The sequence below is a fragment of the Canis aureus genome, chromosome 10 (assembly GCF_053574225.1).
Source record: "Canis aureus isolate CA01 chromosome 10, VMU_Caureus_v.1.0, whole genome shotgun sequence".
NCBI classification, from domain to species: Eukaryota; Metazoa; Chordata; class Mammalia; order Carnivora; family Canidae; genus Canis; species Canis aureus.
In genome coordinates, this window is record NC_135620.1 from 18,566,618 (window position 1) to 18,585,110 (window position 18,493).

The 18,493-nt window shown below is 43.0% G+C and overlaps 1 protein-coding gene across 2 annotated transcripts in view; it reads left to right on the forward strand.

Annotated features, from left to right (window-relative positions):
* Positions 1 to 9,429: 9,429 nt before the first annotated feature.
* SLC12A2 (solute carrier family 12 member 2) overlaps positions 9,430 to 18,493 on the forward strand; it is a 112,654-nt gene continuing 103,590 nt past the window's right edge. For both annotated transcript variants that reach the window (XM_077911526.1, XM_077911527.1), the window contains exon 1: positions 9,430 to 10,233. In XM_077911526.1, coding sequence (XP_077767652.1) covers positions 9,445 to 10,233 — 789 coding nt within the window. In that variant the 5' untranslated portion in view covers positions 9,430 to 9,444. The remainder of the gene's footprint in view (positions 10,234 to 18,493) is intronic.

Consider the following 18,493-nt stretch of genomic DNA (forward strand, 5'->3'; position numbering starts at 1 on the left):
GAAGATCCACCCATAAGGAAACAAGGAAGGCAGTACTGGGTAGAGAGAGAAGCTGACTTACAAGGAGGATGGAGCTAAAGCCTCAAGCCAATCCTACAGGGTGTTCATTAGAGTAGTCCCAAATAGAAGCAATGGCGTTAGTATAGTCTCTTCAGCCAGTCCTGCCTTGGGCTATACCCCTCTCCCTTGCAAGGCAGTAAGTTAGTGAGGGAGGCAGTGAGGTATGTGCAGCTAATAACCCCAGCAACTGGACTTATTTTCTGACTTGTATCACATCATTCAAAATTCAAAACTCTTAGGAGAGCCAGATGGCCTATTTGTTAATGTGCTTGCAATATGGCTGGGGTAGGCAAGGTCCCTGAATATTATATACTTCAAAACTGCACAGAGAGGTCATTCCCATACCCAACCAAAAAACCTATTTATGCTATTACCAGAACAAGGCAGAATGGAAGCCAGACTTTTAGGATACAGCAACTGCCGACTATAGATTTCAATAGGCAATTCATAGATACATATGAATTATATTATATAATACATGTGAATGATTAATATTATTAGTATATTTTAAGAAGTTCACCCTCACCAGCAATCGATGATTGAAAATTAAACTTTTTTTTTTTTTTTCTAATCATACTGACAAAGAAGATCCTTCTCAGAATTTGTAAGGTTGGTGGAAGATAAGCATTCAAGTACAATGCTGATAGAAGAATACATTGATACAAACTTTGGAAAATCAATTTTGCAATGTATGCCAAAAGTTTTAAAAATACACATACCTTGCAATTTAACTTCTAGGAATTTATCCTAAGGAAATAATCAATTATGAATAAAGATATATGCACAAAGCAACTCAGCATTTCTTGCTATAGTTATAAAGGAAGGAAACTAAACATTCAAAAATAGGATAGATTCAGTAACTTATGATAAATCCAAATGATGCAATATTATGAAGACATTAGGAATCATGCAGTTGCAAGATATTTATATATGCAGAAAGATGTTCATGTTATTGGTAAATTTTAAAAATTACAAAAAAAATGCTTAAAACCAAAAGGTAAATGTTATTTTAGGGTGACAGTATTATACTTCTGTTTTATTTTTGTTATGACTTCTGTATTAAATATATATTACTTTTATAATTAGAAAAATATTTAATTAATGGACCTCATAAACATGACATTTTTAACTTATATTCTAGAACTTCAGGTCTTTGGATTGGTAGAAACAGAATTATGCTTTTAGTTCAAATTTCTTAAAAAATTAAAAACAGCTTTTGACTAATCTAAGAGTTGCCTTTCAGGGCCAGACCCGAAGTCGATGTGATAGTCCAGTTTTAAGTAAAAACAATTTCTTGTACTGTCAAAATCTGTCTTCACTTTTACAATCATCAGCTGTTGTTGTTGTTGTTGTTGTTTTAATGGGGATATTGAACCTAATAGTTTTGGCCCTTATTTATTTATTTATTTATTTATTTATTTATTTATTGGCCCATATTTAAAGGCAGATTAAATTGCTTGGAAAGAGCTCAGAGGAAAGTAATAAAAATAATTATGTGCTTAGAAATTGGGTTCTATAGTGACAAGTAATAGGAAATCATTTAGAAACTAAAATGAAAAGTAACCTTACATTTTATGGGTTACTATAACCTCTGAATAGGACAAGAGGCAAAAACTTGAATTATTAGAAGAATAATTTAGTTCAGCCATTAGGAAGAATGCCCTGTTCTTAAATAAGTATTTGAGTCTTTATTACATATTTGATACTATGGTTATAAGAGCTTATAATCATCAATGTGTTATTAAGGAAAAAAATAGTTTTTTTTTGGGTGCGCCTGGCTGGCTCTGTAGGTGGAACATGCAATGCTTGATCTCAACGTTGTGAGGTCGAGCCCCAGGCTGGGTGAAGAGATTACTTAAAATTTTTTTTTAAATGTTTTTTTAAAGTATCAGTGGTAGAATAATTATTCCGTTTTTCAAGGTAGTGGGCTTACTTCATAATTCTTAAGATTCCTTCCATGTTTGTTTGCTTGTTTATTTTTGTATTTCAGGCATCCTAAAAAATGATAAAAACATACTTCAATTATACTTAGTTTTTTGAAATTGAAAAATGGATTAATCGTTAATGAATATAATAGAGGATAGAAAATTGGAGAATTTTTTATTCACTGTTCTCATGATTAGTGAAGGTGATACAGGTATGGAATTCAGTTATGGGATACAATATAATATTTGACTTCCATAAAGGGGGGAGGAAATTAAACTATTAGGGTGTGTATTTCTAAGTGTTGGTGTTTTATGCTGTTAACCTCTACTTTTTGTAAAGCATAATAAATACAGTGAATACAGACAAAACATTACTACTGCATACTTTAGTACGCCATCATGCATTTAGTTTATAATGGTTTTAGTAACAAGCTACCAGTTTTAAAAGGGCCCAGTAAAAGGAATTAAGTGGATTTAAGGTGAACATGGGACAAATCCTCAGTCTAGGTTATAGTTCCATCTTCCAAATAAGTAGCAGCAAGATGATACCAACAACTGCTTTAAAATTACAAACTCTGTGATAGAAAAAAGGAGCTTATATACTACTCAAAATTTCACTTAAATGCCTCTCAAAAACAAAACAGGAAGCAAAATTTAAAAACTAAATAGGACACATCCACAAAAAAGATATAATTTAAAAATCTTGACTGAGTACTGTTTCTTTTTTTTTTTTTTTAAATAATATATTTTATGTTTTTATACATAAGGCCTTACCATGTGCCCCTCACTGTTCTAAGCACCTTACAGGTAGTAGTAGTAAGTGATGTAATCCTCATAAGTCCATGAGGTAGCCACCATTATTATCCCTTATTTACATGGGTGAAAACTGAGGCAAGAGGTCACACTAGCCCAAGTCGCATGACTAGTAGCCCCGGATCCCTAATTTACATGGGTGAAAACTGAGGCAAGAGGTCACACTAGCCCAAGTCACATGACTAGTAGCCCCCGAAGCTAAGATTCAAATCCAAGCAGTCGGGCCAAAGAGACCATGACCATAACCACTAAACTATTTTGTAAAAGTCTTTGCTTCATATATTAAAAAAAAAAAAAAATTAAGATTTATTTATTCATGAGAGACACAGAGAGAGAGGCAGAGACATAAGCAGAGGGAGAAGCAGGTTCCCTGCAGGGACCCCATTGCGGAACTCGATCCCAGCACCCCGGGATCATTACCTGAGTTGAAGGCAGACGCTCAGTCACTGAGCCACCCAGGCATCCCTCACATATTAGTATTTGACAATGATTTTGAACTTGAAAGTTTGCAAATATTCATAGCCCACAGAGTTTTAAGTATTACATCAGTACAGACAGAAAATAGCTTTTCCAATACAAAATCTGAGTGAAAAGGATTTCCTTGACTAGATTTACTTCCATGTGTAAGTAGAAGTAGATAATGAACAAGAAATTAAGACTATGTTTTTAAAACATGTTTTGTTACGAATTTACTGATTGGATAAGATTTAAATTCAATAAAACCTTGAGCTGTCTTTTTTGAAAGCTGTAACTCACAAATAAAAATTTTTAAAGAAGAATGTGATTGAGACTTGGGTAAGAGAACAAAATTATGACATTAAGAGCATAAAAAAAAACTTCTCTAGGTTAACTTTTTTTTTCCATGATAGGATAATCACTTTGTCAAGGGAAGTATCACTGACCTAATCTGTAAGCAGGATGCCAGCTAGTAAAAAAAGAAAACCATAACCAGATAGAATATGAGCACACACAGCGCCATCTAAGTAAAACTCACAGTAAACAACAAGAACAAAAACCTAAAATGCTGACTTTAAAGTTTCTACGTGGTTTTGTACCTCACTTGTTCTAAATGTGCAGATATGAAGAGTTGTAGGTCTAATGTAATTGATGTCTCCTTTTAGGATTTTTAAGTATTAGATAACTGACATGCTTAGAATAACAACCTAAGTCCCTTCTAGTATTAAAATTCGAAGTACCTGCAATACATACTAGTAAAAATGTAGACACATACAGTGCCACAGGCTGACTTTTTGGCAAAAGGGGAAAGTGAGCAAAACGTTGGGAGTGTTTCATATCACAGATGACTAGTCTCTCCTCGAATGACAATTTAGTCTATAAATTGACACGTGGTAAATCTGATAACCAAATGCTTGCCAACCGTGAAATAAAGACCTCTCCTGACAGTGTTTCTGTAATTTTCCCATGCACATTTTGACTCTATCCCAGGAGCCCTTGCTCTCCCCCCATTACCCTCCCAGTGTGTTGGCTAATATATTTACCAAATTCAATATATTATCACTTTTTATCTTTTTCCATTTCTTGGCCCAATTTCACTCAGCTGATCTTACTTCAAAAATGATTTCATCTGGTTCTCTTTTCATCTCTCAGGCCACTCCACCTTTTATCTAGTCCTTACACATTCGAATTGTACAAGGCTGAACTCTAGGCCTTCTTTTTTTTTTTTTTAAGATTTTATTTATTTATTCATAGAGATGCAGAGAGAGAGAGAGAGAGAGAGGCAGAGACACAGGCAGAGGGAGAAGCAAGCTCCATGCAGAGAGCCTGACGTGGGACTTGATCCAGGGTCTCCAGATCATGCCCTGGGCTGCAGGTGGCGCTAAACCGCTGCACCACCGGGGCTGCCCTAGGCCTTCTTTTGAACTCTATACTTATACGCTGTTCAATATGGTAGCCACTAGTTCATGGAACTATTTAATAAACTCAATAAAATAAAATTATATATTCAGTTCCTCAGTTGCACTAGACATTTCAAATGCTCAATAGCCACAAGTGGTTCATGGTCATTGTGCTGGACAGCATTGATACAGAACCACTGCAGAAAGTTCTATCCTATGGTGCTGCTTTATATCATCCTGCTGGAGTGATCTTATTCATGTCCACGGTGTCAGTTATCTATTTGCAGAAGACTCACACATTTGTACTCTGTTGTACAAGCTTCTCCTCTGAGCCCAAGACCTATGTGGCCAAATAGTTTAACTTTTCTATTTGGATGTCTCAAGAGTATCTCAAGCCCAATATGCTATAGGCTAAATTTCTCATATTCATCTCCAAACCTAGTTTTAGAATGTTCTTTTTCTCACCAAAGCCGCCATCATCTAATCCCAGGTAAACAAGATAGAAAATTCATCCTTTGTTCTCCTTCATTCCTTCAATCCATTTCTAAGCCCCTTGAGTGATCTCTAAAGTATCTCTCAAACTTTTCCCTTTCCTCATTTCCTGTGCATCCACCACAATGTATAGCTAGATTAGTGGAGAAATCTCCCTGAATTCAAATCTTGATTTTGGCTAAGTGACCTTGGAGAAGTTACTTAACCTTTTTTCCTTAATAGAGTTTTTCATCTGAAAAATGGGAGTAATGCTATAATTTTCTTCATGTTGTTGTAAGAATTAAGTAAGATTATGAATGCAGAGTTTAGCACCGAATCCAGGACATAAATTCCACATAAATGTGAACTACTAGGACTGCTATCATCTCAAGCCTGGATCACTGAAATTATAACCTGTCTTTCTTATTCTTGCTCCAATCTTCTGTCCAAGAGAAGACTAGAGAGACTTTTAATGAAGTTAAATCTGATCACGTCCCCCTCTATCTCCCTGGAAAATCATTAATGGTTGTACAGGGCTTTTAGAATAGATAGATTCATCTACTTTTTTCATTCCTTGAGCTCTATGCTTTAACCAAACTGGGTTTGGTTAAAAGCTCCTTAGGCCATGTTCAGTCCATGAGGGCTTTTGCTAATAATATCTCCCTTTTTTGAACAGCCTCCCCTGCAAATTATCATTCATCAGACCTCAGCTGAAAAGTCACTTCCTCCCCACTAAGTCTGGTCCCTCTATTTTGCATTGTACCATGTTCCTCTCTGCCCTAGAAGTTCTCAGTTTGCAATTACACATTTATATGAGTGACTATTATTTATTACTACACGTGTTTGTTTCCTCCAACAGACATCTCCGACTGAGGTCCTGATATGCCTTCTATCCAAGCTTGCATCATTCACCATCTCCCCCATCTCAGAAAACAGCAACACTATTCAGTTGCTCAAGCCAAAACCCTTGATCTCTTTCACACTCCATATCTATCAGAAAATTCTATTGCTTCCCCAGAATTCAACCAACTCCCTCCTCCCCCCCGTTTTCACCGCTACCCATCATGGTCTCAAAGCCATATTACCACTTCCTGGACTGTTGAGAGAGCTGCACCTTGACACGTTCTTGTTTCTTTCTCTGGCCTCACCATTCATATTTTTGTATATTTACAAAGGCATTTAGATTGATGCTTTGAGTATATGTCAAATCATATCATTCCTCTACTCATACTCTCCAATAACTTGCAATAACAATAGAGAGTGAAGTGACCTTCCCACCCAAATCTGTATGTAGAAACCCTAATCCACATGACTGTATTGGAGATAGTGCCTTTGGAGATTAAGATTAAATGAAGTCATAAACGTGGAGCACTGATCAGACAAAACCGGTCCTCTTATAAAAAGACACCAGATTTCTTGCTCTACCATGTGAGCACACAGTGATAAGACAGCTGGCTGCTAGCCAGGAAGAAAGCCCTTACCAGAAGAGACAATGCTGGCACCTTGATCTTAGACTTTCCAGCTTCCAAAACTGTAGGAAAATAAATTTCTAGGGCAGCCCGGGTGGCTCAGCGGTTTAGCGCCGCCTTCAGCCCAGGGCCTGATCCTGGAGACCCGGGATCGAGTCCCACATCAGGCTCCCTGCATGGAGCCTGCTTCTCCCTCTGCCTGTGTCTCTGCCTCTCTCTCTCTCCTCTCTGTGTATTCTCATGAATAAATAAAATCTTAAAAAAAAAAATTTTTTTTCTATTATTTAAACAATCCAGTCTATGGTATTGTGTTAGGACAGTCCAAATTAATCTACCATCTCACTCAAATTAAAAGCCAAAGGGATCCATTCTGGGCTATCATGCCCCCAACCTCTAAACTCTTGCCTTTGATTCTCCCCATCCCTCAAGTAGGCCTATAGGCCATATTAGCTTATACGCAATTCTATCAACATGTCAGGCATGCTTTCAACTTTCATTCTGTTTTTCTTCTGCTTGGAACACTATTTTCCCAAATAAACTTATTTTTTGCTACCTCACTGAAACGTCAACTTCTTAGTGGTGCTTTCCCATGACAACTCTTACCCTCCATGTCACAGACACATCCCATTCTCCTTCTTTTGCACTCACGACTAGCATGCTATGTATCTTATCCATTGAACTTTATTGCCTCTCTCTCCCCCGCCAGTCTATAATTTCCATGAGAGAAGTGACTGCCTGCTTTGCTCACTGCCATATTCTCAAAATGCAGAGCACCTCGTAGTAGGTGCCTACTGTTTGTTTAGCTCAATGAATGCTGAATTCCAGTAGCTACCAAGTCAGCTTCAGTACCGCACAGATCAGCTACTGAGGCAGCAATGCTGCAGTAGGAACAGCACTTCTTAAAGGACCACCTGATTTTTCTGGCCTCTTCTGGTTTCCTTCCACAATTCCTAGAAGGGGGGCTTTAAAGACTGTGGCTTCATGATCTGAGAGTGGTTCCTTCCTCTCCTCATTTTTACAATAGAAATGATAAATTTAGAAGGAACACCGCGAAGGTCAAATAGGATCACGAATACCACACCTTCTTGAAAACTGGTTGCCACTTTCCTCACGGCATTTCCAAACATCTCTGCGAACCCTGTGGCAGGGCTCTGAATACTTCCAGGGTTCAGCAAAGGAGGATGCTTATCCCCGGCAGTAAGACTTTAAAATACATAAAGACAGATAAATAAAAGACAAGTGATGGAAGAAGCCACTCGTTATCTGTTTCTACGTGGGGCTGTGGATAGAATTTAGGTTAAAAACATATTCTGCTGCTAAGAAAGTCGCAAATTCACTACATGCCCCTCCACTCCACAGCAGAGGAAACAGGGATTCTTCACGACCCAGGCCACGCCGCGTCCCGGCTGCTGCTCCACGGTCAGTCACCGCCCTACCGGCCGTGACCGCTGAGCTTCCCATTGTGTCTTGGAAGCGCCTCGAGTTAAGAATCGTCTTGAAGCTATAAGGTATCACAACTAAGCTCCCTTCTCACCTTCAAACATCACAGCTTTTAAAATAAAGGTGTCATCGAGGTGTGGACACACCCACCGCATCTCCGCGGGCGTGTTTCTGGTTATGCAAATCTACCGCGGCAGGCGGGGGGGCGGCCGCCTCAAAGGCGGCTGAGAGGAAATCCTGCCCCCCCACCCCGCCCCGCGCCCGGCTCAGGCCCGGAGCGGCTCAGGCGCTGACAGCGGGCAGTGGCGCGGGCCGGAGCTGCGAGCCGACCTCGCCTGGGGGCGCACCTCGCCGGGCGGCCCCGGAAGCACCTGCGGGCCCGACGGGAAAGCCCCCGGCATCACCCACGGGAGCGAGGGGGCGGGGGTGCGGCCGGCAGCTCGAGCGCCGCCACGGGTACCGCACGCCTCGGGTGAAGCGGCCCCCGAGCCCTGCAGCATCTCGCGAGATCTCGCCGGCTCAGCCCCAGTACTGCGAGCTCAGAACTTAAAAAAAAAAAAAAAATTTTTTTTTTTTTTTTTAAAGAAAGAGAGAGGATTGGAGAGAGCGAGCGAGCGAGCTCCTGGTGCCTCCGCTGTGGCAGCCACTGCCGCGGGAGCATCGGGCGCCCGCCCGCGCGTTCGCCCGCCGGGCCGGGCGCCGTCCGCCGTCCGCCGTCCGCCTGCTCTGACGAGGCCCGGGCTGTCGGCCCATTGACGTGCAGCCCCAGGGGCGGGGAGAGAGGGAGGCGGCCGGGGGCCTTCTCCTCTTCGCCGCAGAGGAGGCGGGGGAAGGAGGTGGAGGGGTGGGAGGAAGGCGACGGAAGAGGAGGTAGCGGCGCGGAGATCCCGGCGACGGCGCTGAGGCGGCGCGCCGCCGCGCCTGCTCCCTGCTCCCTGCTCCCTGCTCCCTGCTCGCGCTGCCGGCGCTGCCCGCGCTGCCCGGACCGACGCGGTCCTCGCGCAGGCCGCTCTCGCGTGGGCTCCGGCAGAAGCCCGGGAGGGCCGGGGCGCCGGGGCAGCGCCCGCCGCGCGACACTGCGGGACCGCGGGGGGGCGGGCCGAGGGGCGGAGGAGCCGCCGACCCCGCCTCCCGCGTGCTGCCGCCCGAGCCGCCGCCGCCGCCGCCGCGGCCCCGCCGAGGCTTTAAACGGCGCGGCCCGCCCCGCGCCCCCTGCACTCGCGCGCCGACTCGGCTGCCGGCGGCGTTCGTGCGGGTCGGGCTAGCGGCGGCGCAGCGGCGGGCGGCTCCGTCACCGTCACCGTCACCGTCACCGGGCGTTGCGGCCGCGGGCACCGCCGGCGGGGGGCGCGGAGGGCGTGCAGCCCGCGGCGCCGCGGGGCTCTCCGAGTCCGCCGCGGGCGGGCGGCGATGGAACCCGGGCCCACGGCGCCCTCCTCCGGCGCCCCGAGGCTGGCTGGGGTCGGGGAGACGCCGCCGGCTGCCGCGGGGGCCGCGGGCGCGGGCGCCGGCGCCGGCGTGGAGCTGCCCGGCACGGCCGTGCCCTCGGGGTCGGAGGATGCTGCGGCCGGGAGCCGGGGCGGCGGCGGGGTCCGCGGGGAGGGCGCGGCGGCGGCCGGGGACGGACTGGGCAGACCGCTGGGCCCCACGCCGAGCCAGAGCCGCTTCCAGGTGGACCTCGTTTCCGAGAATGCCGGGCGGGCTGCGGCGGCCGCGGCGGCCGGGGCCGGGGCCGGGGCGGGGGCCGGGGCCGGGGCCGGGGCCGGGGGCAGGGAGACCCCGGCGGACGGGAAAGCTAGCGGCGAGAGCGGGCCGGGCAAGGGCAGCGAGGAAGCCAAGGGCCGCTTCCGCGTGAACTTCGTGGACCCGGCCGCCTCCTCTTCTGCCGACGAGAGCCTGTCGGACGCGGCGGGGGTCGCGGGCGACGGGCCCAACGTGAGCTTCCAGAACGGCGGGGACACGGTGCTGAGCGAGGGCAGCAGCCTGCACTCGGGCGGCGGCGGCGGCAGCGGCGGCGGCAGCGGGCACCACCAGCACTACTACTACGATACCCACACCAACACCTACTACCTGCGCACCTTTGGCCACAACACCATGGACGCCGTGCCCAGGATCGATCACTACCGGCACACCGCAGCGCAGCTGGGCGAGAAGCTGCTCCGGCCCAGCCTGGCCGAGCTCCACGACGAGCTGGAGAAGGTGAGCGCTCCCAGCCCTTTCCCCGCAGCCCTCTCGCGCCAGCCCTGCCTCATCCCCAACCTCTGGTCCTCGCTGACCGCGGGATGTGGCCGCCGCCTCGCCACGGGTGAGTGAGGTGGCGGGAACGGACGTGCACGGCTCGTGGGCATCTCTGCAGGCAGCTGTCAAGGCTGGAATCGCGGAGGAATGTAACTTAACCTCTTAGAAGTTTGCAGCGGGCTGAGCCGGTTAGGGGACCGGAGAGGGACCGGGTTGAACAGCCTCCACCGTCCACTTGCGTGCGTCCCTCGTGTATGCTTGCTTTCTCACCCACGCTTAGCCATCAGCCATCCCTCCTCCGAATGACAGTTGTGCTGGTGGGCCCGGGAAGGGTGTGTGCGGATGGTTTCGGTGAGGATTTACTCTCTGGGGAAGACAGTGGAGGGCCCCCACCGCCTGTGCCCTTTTTAGGGGTTGTGTCGTATGGCTTATGTGCGTGCACCCGTTAGGGGTCCCGAGAGTGGGAACCGTAGTGTTTGAAAGGAAGATCTTAACAGGGTGTGTTTGTGGTCTGTGGATTATTAAAGCTCAATTCCTGCCATCTTGAATATGCAAAGGATCAAACAAATCTTGGGATGTGATGATGTTCCTGATCATGGCATAAATCTGTGTTTTATTACGTAAACTTCTTTTGAGAGGACTATATAAAAAGTTGGGAGGGTGGGCAAAGTGCAAAATAGGGTGAGGAGAAAGGTACAAGGTGAGAAAGAGAAGTAAGGGAATCGTGGGGGTTTTGTTACTGTTTTGCGTGTGTGGAGAATGTCCAGAAAGACCTTCTAGGGTCTTGCATAAGTAGTTATATTTGTGAACAGAAAACCATCCCCAAAAGTCTATTGATTTATACGATTCTATTTTTTTATGGCCACATCATCTTTTTATTTCATCAGGGTATAAAATCATTGTTTTGAGATAACTTCAGTGCTTCTGAAACTTGATTAATATTTAACTTTTAGGAGTTGGGACTACTTTAACAAGTGTCTAAGTGACTACGCTGATGAAATTTTGTGAATGGAAAGAGTTGGTACCACATAGGATGATGATCACAGTGTGGAAAAGTTTAAATACAGAACATAGGCAATTTCTTTGTAGGTGATTATTTGCTCTCATACAGTCGTTTCATTCGAGACTGTATTTGTCCTAGTGTTTGATAATGTAACATTCATACGATTTGAAATAATTACAGAGGTCCCAATTCTTGCAGCTTGCTGATTCTTTAAAAGCCTGACATTCAGTTTTGGATAATACTACTCCTGTTACTCCATGATGGTATTTTGTCATATCAGAAGACAATTTTTAAAACACTTATTTGTCCTCCTCTAGTTTCTTTCAAATTTATTATTTTTATCCTTGCCAAATTCTAAGCCTCTGTAAAGTAGATGTATAGCTGGTAATTTCCCTTCCAGTATATAGCATATATATTATTAAAAACATCATAAAGCCGTATTTCAGATTGCACCAAAGCTGAGTAGTTAAGTAGTTAGTCTATATTTACCCATAAGTTTTAAAAAGGGTTTTTAAATTGAAGGATGTTAAATATCTTGAACTTGTAAACATCCTAGGAAAGTTTTTATTTTAAATTCTCTCAACAACAAAGTACTTCAAGTTTGAACAACAAAGCACTTCCAGGTTCTCCAAAACTTGAGAGGTTTTTTTTTTTTTTGTTTGGGCATTTTTGATCAGTTTACAGTCTCTTAAAAAGAACCTTGTATTGTTAGCTGTATAGTTGAAGCAACTACCCAACCTATGAGACTCCTCTTCCTCAGCTTTCAGAGTTATTTTGAAGATTAGGAAAAAAAAAAGGGGGGGGGGACATCAAGACCCATGTTTAGTGCCTAGAGTATAATGGCTTGTATCGTTATTATTTTGATCTATGTTGGTCTTTCAGGTAGCGCATCAACTCTAGGATTTCAAATTTTAAATTCTCTTAAGGGATCCCTGGGTGGCGCAGTGGTTTGGCGCCTGCCTTTGGCCCAGGGCGCGATCCTGGAGACCCGGGATCGAATCCCACATCAGGCTCCCGGTGCATGGAGCCTGCTTCGCCCTCTGCCTGTGTCTCTGCCTCTCTCTCTCTCTCTGTGACTATCATAAATAAATAAAAATTAAAAATAATTTAAATATTAAAATAAATAAATAAATTCTTTTAATTCCTGCATGATGAATATAGTATATAAAATGTTACCATCATAGCTCCATTTATGCAACAGGTGGTATAGTGAATTCTGTGTAGTTTTTTTTTTTTTACACTTTCTGCCACTCAAGTCCAGTATAGTCAGTGAAAAAGCATAGAATTGTTTAGAGTTTAGCAAATGGACTGAAGAAACATAAGGAGTACCAATCTGAGTATAGAGACATACTGCTGTTGAAGGAGGGCAGAGAAGGTTATAGCATGGTTTTACTTGATCCCCCAAAATTGTTCCTCACTCGATCTAAATTTACTTTAACCTATTCTAATGTTTCTAGCCCTCAGTGAATCATAATATTTAGGAATTTGTAACACTTAATTCTAACACTTGATTGATGTTCCATGGTCTATTTTGATCACTAAGTGCTTCAATATCCACCTTAACTGGATCTGACTCTGTGCTAGGTTCTATCAAAGAGCAAAAGAAGTAAAAGACAAGCACTCTAGAAACATGTTAGGGGAAAGGGCTACATAGCCTTTCTTCTACTTGAATTCCTTTCTTTGCCCACCACTGTGAAAAACTAAAGTTTTTTCCCTGAAAATCCAAATGAAGTAGAATAGTGCACTTCCATGGTGCGTCTTGCTGTGTTATGCAGCCATTGTAGAGCCAGGACTCATGAGTTTTCCATTTATCAAATATTTATTGGAGAAAGGAGTTTCTGAAGTGTTGGCCACCTGGCTGTTGCTGTGAGATGATGGAGTGGTTAGCAAAACATGCTGACTTTGTCTAGATATACCTTAACCAAATAGTTGCACAAATAATAATATAGTTACAAACTTTACTTTTAGTCCTATGAGAAAAGTATAGGATACTAATACTAATAAGGATATCACGGGACCTCTTTGTAATTGGGCTTGGGGAGGCCTTCTTCGAGAAATGTGGCATTGAAGCTGAAAGCTAAAGAATGAATTAATGAAAGGGCAGAATAGCATTCCAGGCCAGAGAAACAGTGTATGAGGATGTAGTGAGGGGAGACAGTAATATGTCCAAAGAACTATAAGGAGGCCAGGGGATTTTATTATAAATGTAGTGGCAAGTTGTTGAAGGATTTTTCATGAGGTAGCAACATGATCTGTTTTGTTTTAACATCTTTGGCTGTTGGATAAAGAGTGGATTGGCAGGAGCAACAATGGAAGCCGGGAGACCCAAGCTATTACTCAGTTACGGATAATAAGAGTTGGTGGCAGAATGAACCGCATGCAGGTGGGTTGGATGTGGGAGTGAAAGAGGAGCTGGTTCCCAGGTTTTGGACTTGAGCAACTGAACAGATGTTGCTGCCATTGAGATGGCAAACACAAGAGGAGGACTAGATTTGAGAAGGGAAAGAAGGAATTGTGCTTGAGTAGTAGTTTATAAGACATCTTAGTCCAAGAGTCAGTCATTTTGAGGGAGGAGGCCAGGATACATGTTATATCTACATAAATGTGTGCATGTATATCTCTATGTATATGTACACACATGGGTATATGCATGTATGTGTATATATACATGTGTGCATCTAACACATAGAAATGTGTGTGTGTGCATGTATAGAGAGATAGGGAGAGTCCGAAGTCATGGACTTGAGACGACTTAGGAAGAGTGGGTAAATAACAGAAAAGAAATAGGATCTGAGATTAGGCATAGTGAATGTGTAAAGGTTTGTTAAAGGTTGAGGAGACACTCGCAAAGGAAAGCGAGAAGGATCTGCTAGGCTGGTGAGAAAGAGCTAGGATAGCAGTGTCAGGGAAGCTGAGAGAGGAGTTTTAAAGAAGGCAGGAACTCCTCAGGGCTGATGGCAGAAATTTTTGAAAAATTTTTTTTTCAAAAAATAAGTCCAAAGTACTGATTCTTGCCCCTACAAAGAGAAATTTAAAAGTGGAGGTCAAACAAATTAGTATTTGCTGAGCAATTTGAACATGTATGATGGGAAGCATGATTATCAAATGTGGAAAATATGAGTGGTAGACAATCCATAATTGCTTCTACAGGATTTAAAGCATTATTAAAACAGTTTTAAATGTAGAATTACATTTGCACAGTTGTCCTGTAGTCAAGGCTTGGGACCCTTTTGCTGATGGTATGTTGCCTTTGCATATGGCCTCTCCATTAGAGCCTTTCTCGTTAATAAAAAGAGGGAGGAACTATATTCAGTATCTTTTATGTCTTACTGAACTTATTCATTTTTCATACAATTCCTAAGAAACAGGTCTTTCACATATTTTACTCATGATAAAATGGGTTCATAGAAGCTGAAGAAATTGCTTAATGCCACTCATAGAAAGTGGTACAACTGGAAATCACACCCAGAGTTTTCTGACTCTAACGTCAAGGACATAGTAGCTTCTTTTTCTTATTATCTCTTCATCTTCCTACCTGTTGCCTGAACCTGCCCTGAGATGGCAGGGATGTTGAGGGGGACATGCTGGGGATTACCAACATTACCCCGCTGTCCTGACTTCATGAAAGTGGAATGATGATGTAACTGAGAGAAATAAGGAGGAATGCTTGTGATAGTGTGGTTATTGATGAAAACGACTGTCCCTTTCATAGAATCTAAGCCTGTGTCTCATTTATCTCCATACATACAATAGGTACTTAATAAACATTTGTTCTTTGGATGTATCAGGGTAGGCAGTTCTTCCTTCTTAAGACTTTAAATAAAACTTTAAACAGTGTTATTTCCACTAACTTATGTAGCTGCTTCTCTGGACTCTGCTGATTCTTGGACAAGAAATTCCACCCACTATAATGACTTTATTACATAACTTGGGTCCTTGAAGGTTCCTGAAGGAAAGAATGGGTCACATCTTGGGAAGGGGGGTAGAGTAGAGGAGTTCTAGCACCGAATAAGGTGGGACCCTGATAAGAAATATTTACACATGGCAAAGTCAAACTTGAAAGATTCCGCACTTTTGGCAGGGGCTTCACCCTGCTAAACAAAACCATGCTACCTGAGGTGAACTCTGGTTTATCCATAATACTGTATGTAGTTACCCTGCTATATACCAATTGACTGCCTGGGTAGAAGGAAAGATAAACTTTGGGATTTAAAATGTGACAGAACTGTACCTCCTCTCATAATGATGTCTTCTCTATGTATATTTGTATTCCCATACTCACATTCCCATTCCTATGAAACTAGAACAGTGTCTCTTGGTACTTATGTGTTGAGTGTGTTTGTTTTAAATAATTTTTATTTTTTAAATATAAGAATTATTTTTTTTTTAAGATTTTGTTTATTTATTCATGAGAGACACATAGGTGGAGGGAGAAGCAGGCTTCCTGCAGGAAGCCCAATGTGGCACTCGATCCCAGAACTCTGGGATAATGACCTGAGTCAAAGGCAGACACTCAGCCGCTGAGCCAGCCAGGAGTCCTGTTTTAAATAATTTTAATTACATGTTTTATTTGAATGTTTGGAAAGTCCAAAGTACTAATCCTTTAGGTTCCATGCTGAGGTGAAATGAATATGGGTTTAGTTACTTGACAAAGCCCTAATGAGCACCAGCAAAAGAACTGTTTTAAGTGCTGGAGATACAGCCATGAACACAGCTAAGTCATGGAGCTTTCATTCTGGTGGTAGGTGTCAGTGGGCAAATAGGTCAGAAGTAACTACTGTGAAGAAAATTAAAGGTGGGTAGATAGTGATGGCTTGTGTTGTGCTGTATAAGGGTAGTGAGAGAAGGCCCCTTTGATGCACGAGCAGATGCAAGAAGGGAATGAGGGAGAAAAGAGCAGTTCAGGCAGTGAATGAGGAACATCAGGACCCTGGGGTGGAAGTGTGCTGGGCATGACTGAGAAACAAGGAGGCTGGTAAGATTGGAGGAACAAGAGGGAGAGTGATAGGAGTGGAGGTCAGAGCAAAAGTGAGGAACAAACCTGAGGTAACAGTGTTTGATATGATGAGAGGTGTTAAGATGCTGGGTATGTTTAAAAGTAAAATTGTTAGAATTTGTTGATATTTTGGATGAGGGGTGTACAGAAAGATTAATGCCAGAGTTTCTCTGCTCTATAGACTAGAGTTGATGTTTATGGAGATGGCAAAGACTGGGAAGAGCAGGTTTTGGAGGTGAACTCAAGAGTTGGGTTTTATTCTAAAAATTAGTTCTGCAGTAGGGCAAACATAATAAAATGGCGGCCACTGGTTTATGAAATAATAGTATTTAAGAAAGTAGGTCTTCATTATAGCATAAAAATGTGCTTTTATTCTTCAATTTTAGGGAAAGCCATGAAAACCAGTAGTTTTTCAAAAGTTACAAAAGGGTGGGCAACGAGCCAATTCCACAAGGTGAAAGAGTGAGGGATGCACAACAAGGAAAACAACTTAAAATACTAAAGTTAAAAATATATCAGTGTTGGGTGCCTAGGATGGCTCAGTTAAGCATCCAGCTCTTGATTTTGGTGCAACTCATGGTCTTAGTGTTATGAGATCGAACTCCACAGCGGGCTCTGTGCTTAGCAAGAGTCTGCTTGAGATTCTCTCTCTTTTCCTCTTCTGCCCCCTCCCCTTGCTTGTGCATGTGCGCATGCTCTCTCTCTCTCAACTCTATATCTTAAAAAAGGGTATTAGTAGTTTCTCATTTAAAATATGGAAGCTGTTATCTGCCACTGGCTACTTTATCCTTTGATTTTTTACTAGAATTTGTATCAGTGCTTTTTAAAACCTGTTATGAGAAACTTACTAGTGATAGAGAACTAGGAGATTTCTAATTAGAGATAAGGAAAATCTGAAAAGCAAAAAATAGCTTAGTGGAATGTTGTCTCTCTGCAGAAGCTAATTCTGGCAGGTGATTTGTGGTGCCCTTGGGCTCTAAAGTTTCCTTGCTTTAAATTTTCCTGAACATTACTAATTAGATATTCATCTAGGTTAAGAATCATAGAAACATCTGGTATGGTTCTTAGGTTGTTGGTGAATTAGTTCCTTCAACAATGACTTCTCAGCATATGAGTCATTTTGGAGCTTTTGATTTTTTTCCAGGGGAGATTTAAAGGACCCATGAGGACCCTGACCTTCTACACCATCATTTTACTTAAATAGTTCTTGTTAAAGTTAGCAGTAACCTCCACCCTGTTATCAAGTCCAGAAAACTATTAGTTAGTCCCAAACCCCCATCAGCATTCAACCTTCCAAGCAGAATTTGATTTTCTGTTGAGGTCTTCTTTTCACTTCTTTGGCTCCTATAACACCATTTTGTCTTTTAACTTTCTAGTTCTTTCAGTCCAGTGTCTCAGGGGTCTACTTCATCTCTAAATTAGCCATCCTCAAGGCTGGATTCTGCCTTTTCTCCTTCTTCTGTCTTCCTTTTTGTCTTCCTATGCTGTATGATCTATAGGCTAGTGAATCCCAAAATTTTGTGTCCTACCCACATCCCATTACTGAGTTCAGAACATCCAGTGACTGCTGGGGTTTTTGTTTCTTATCTTAAAGACATCCTGTACTCACAAACTTAGGATTTTCTCCCTCCTCTTCCAAAACAGCCCAGGCTGTCTTTTCCAGTGTGCCCTATGTCTGCATGGATGGTACCACTAGTCATTGTGGTACACAGGTGAGAAGTATAGGAGTTATCCTTGACACTTTCTCTCTTTCTTCCACATCCACTTTATCACCAAGTTCTATCACCTTTGTTTCCTAAGTATTTTTTTCATCTTCACTACTGCCATCCTAAACCAAATTATAACATTCCCTCTGTAGCCTTCTAACTGGGTTCCCTGTATTCACCGTGCCCTCCCATCACTATTGTGCCCAGAATATTTTAAAAACAGACTTAATATATTACCCCTTGGCTTAATCACCCTGTATATAACAGGGTACTAAGGACAGATAATGATAAGTAGCCACAGATATAGTCTGCTTCTCATGGACCTTGAGGTCAACTCAAGCCAACTCAAAAAACCACATTAATAAATAGACTATTATTAACTGAAATAAGGGCTCTCAGGGAAAAAGTGGTTTGTCCTAGCTAGAGGATAGAAAACTAGCAGACCTTCAATCAATACATTTTTAATAATAGAACTCATTCTTTGTAAATTAATGGACTGCTAAAGATAAACCTTAT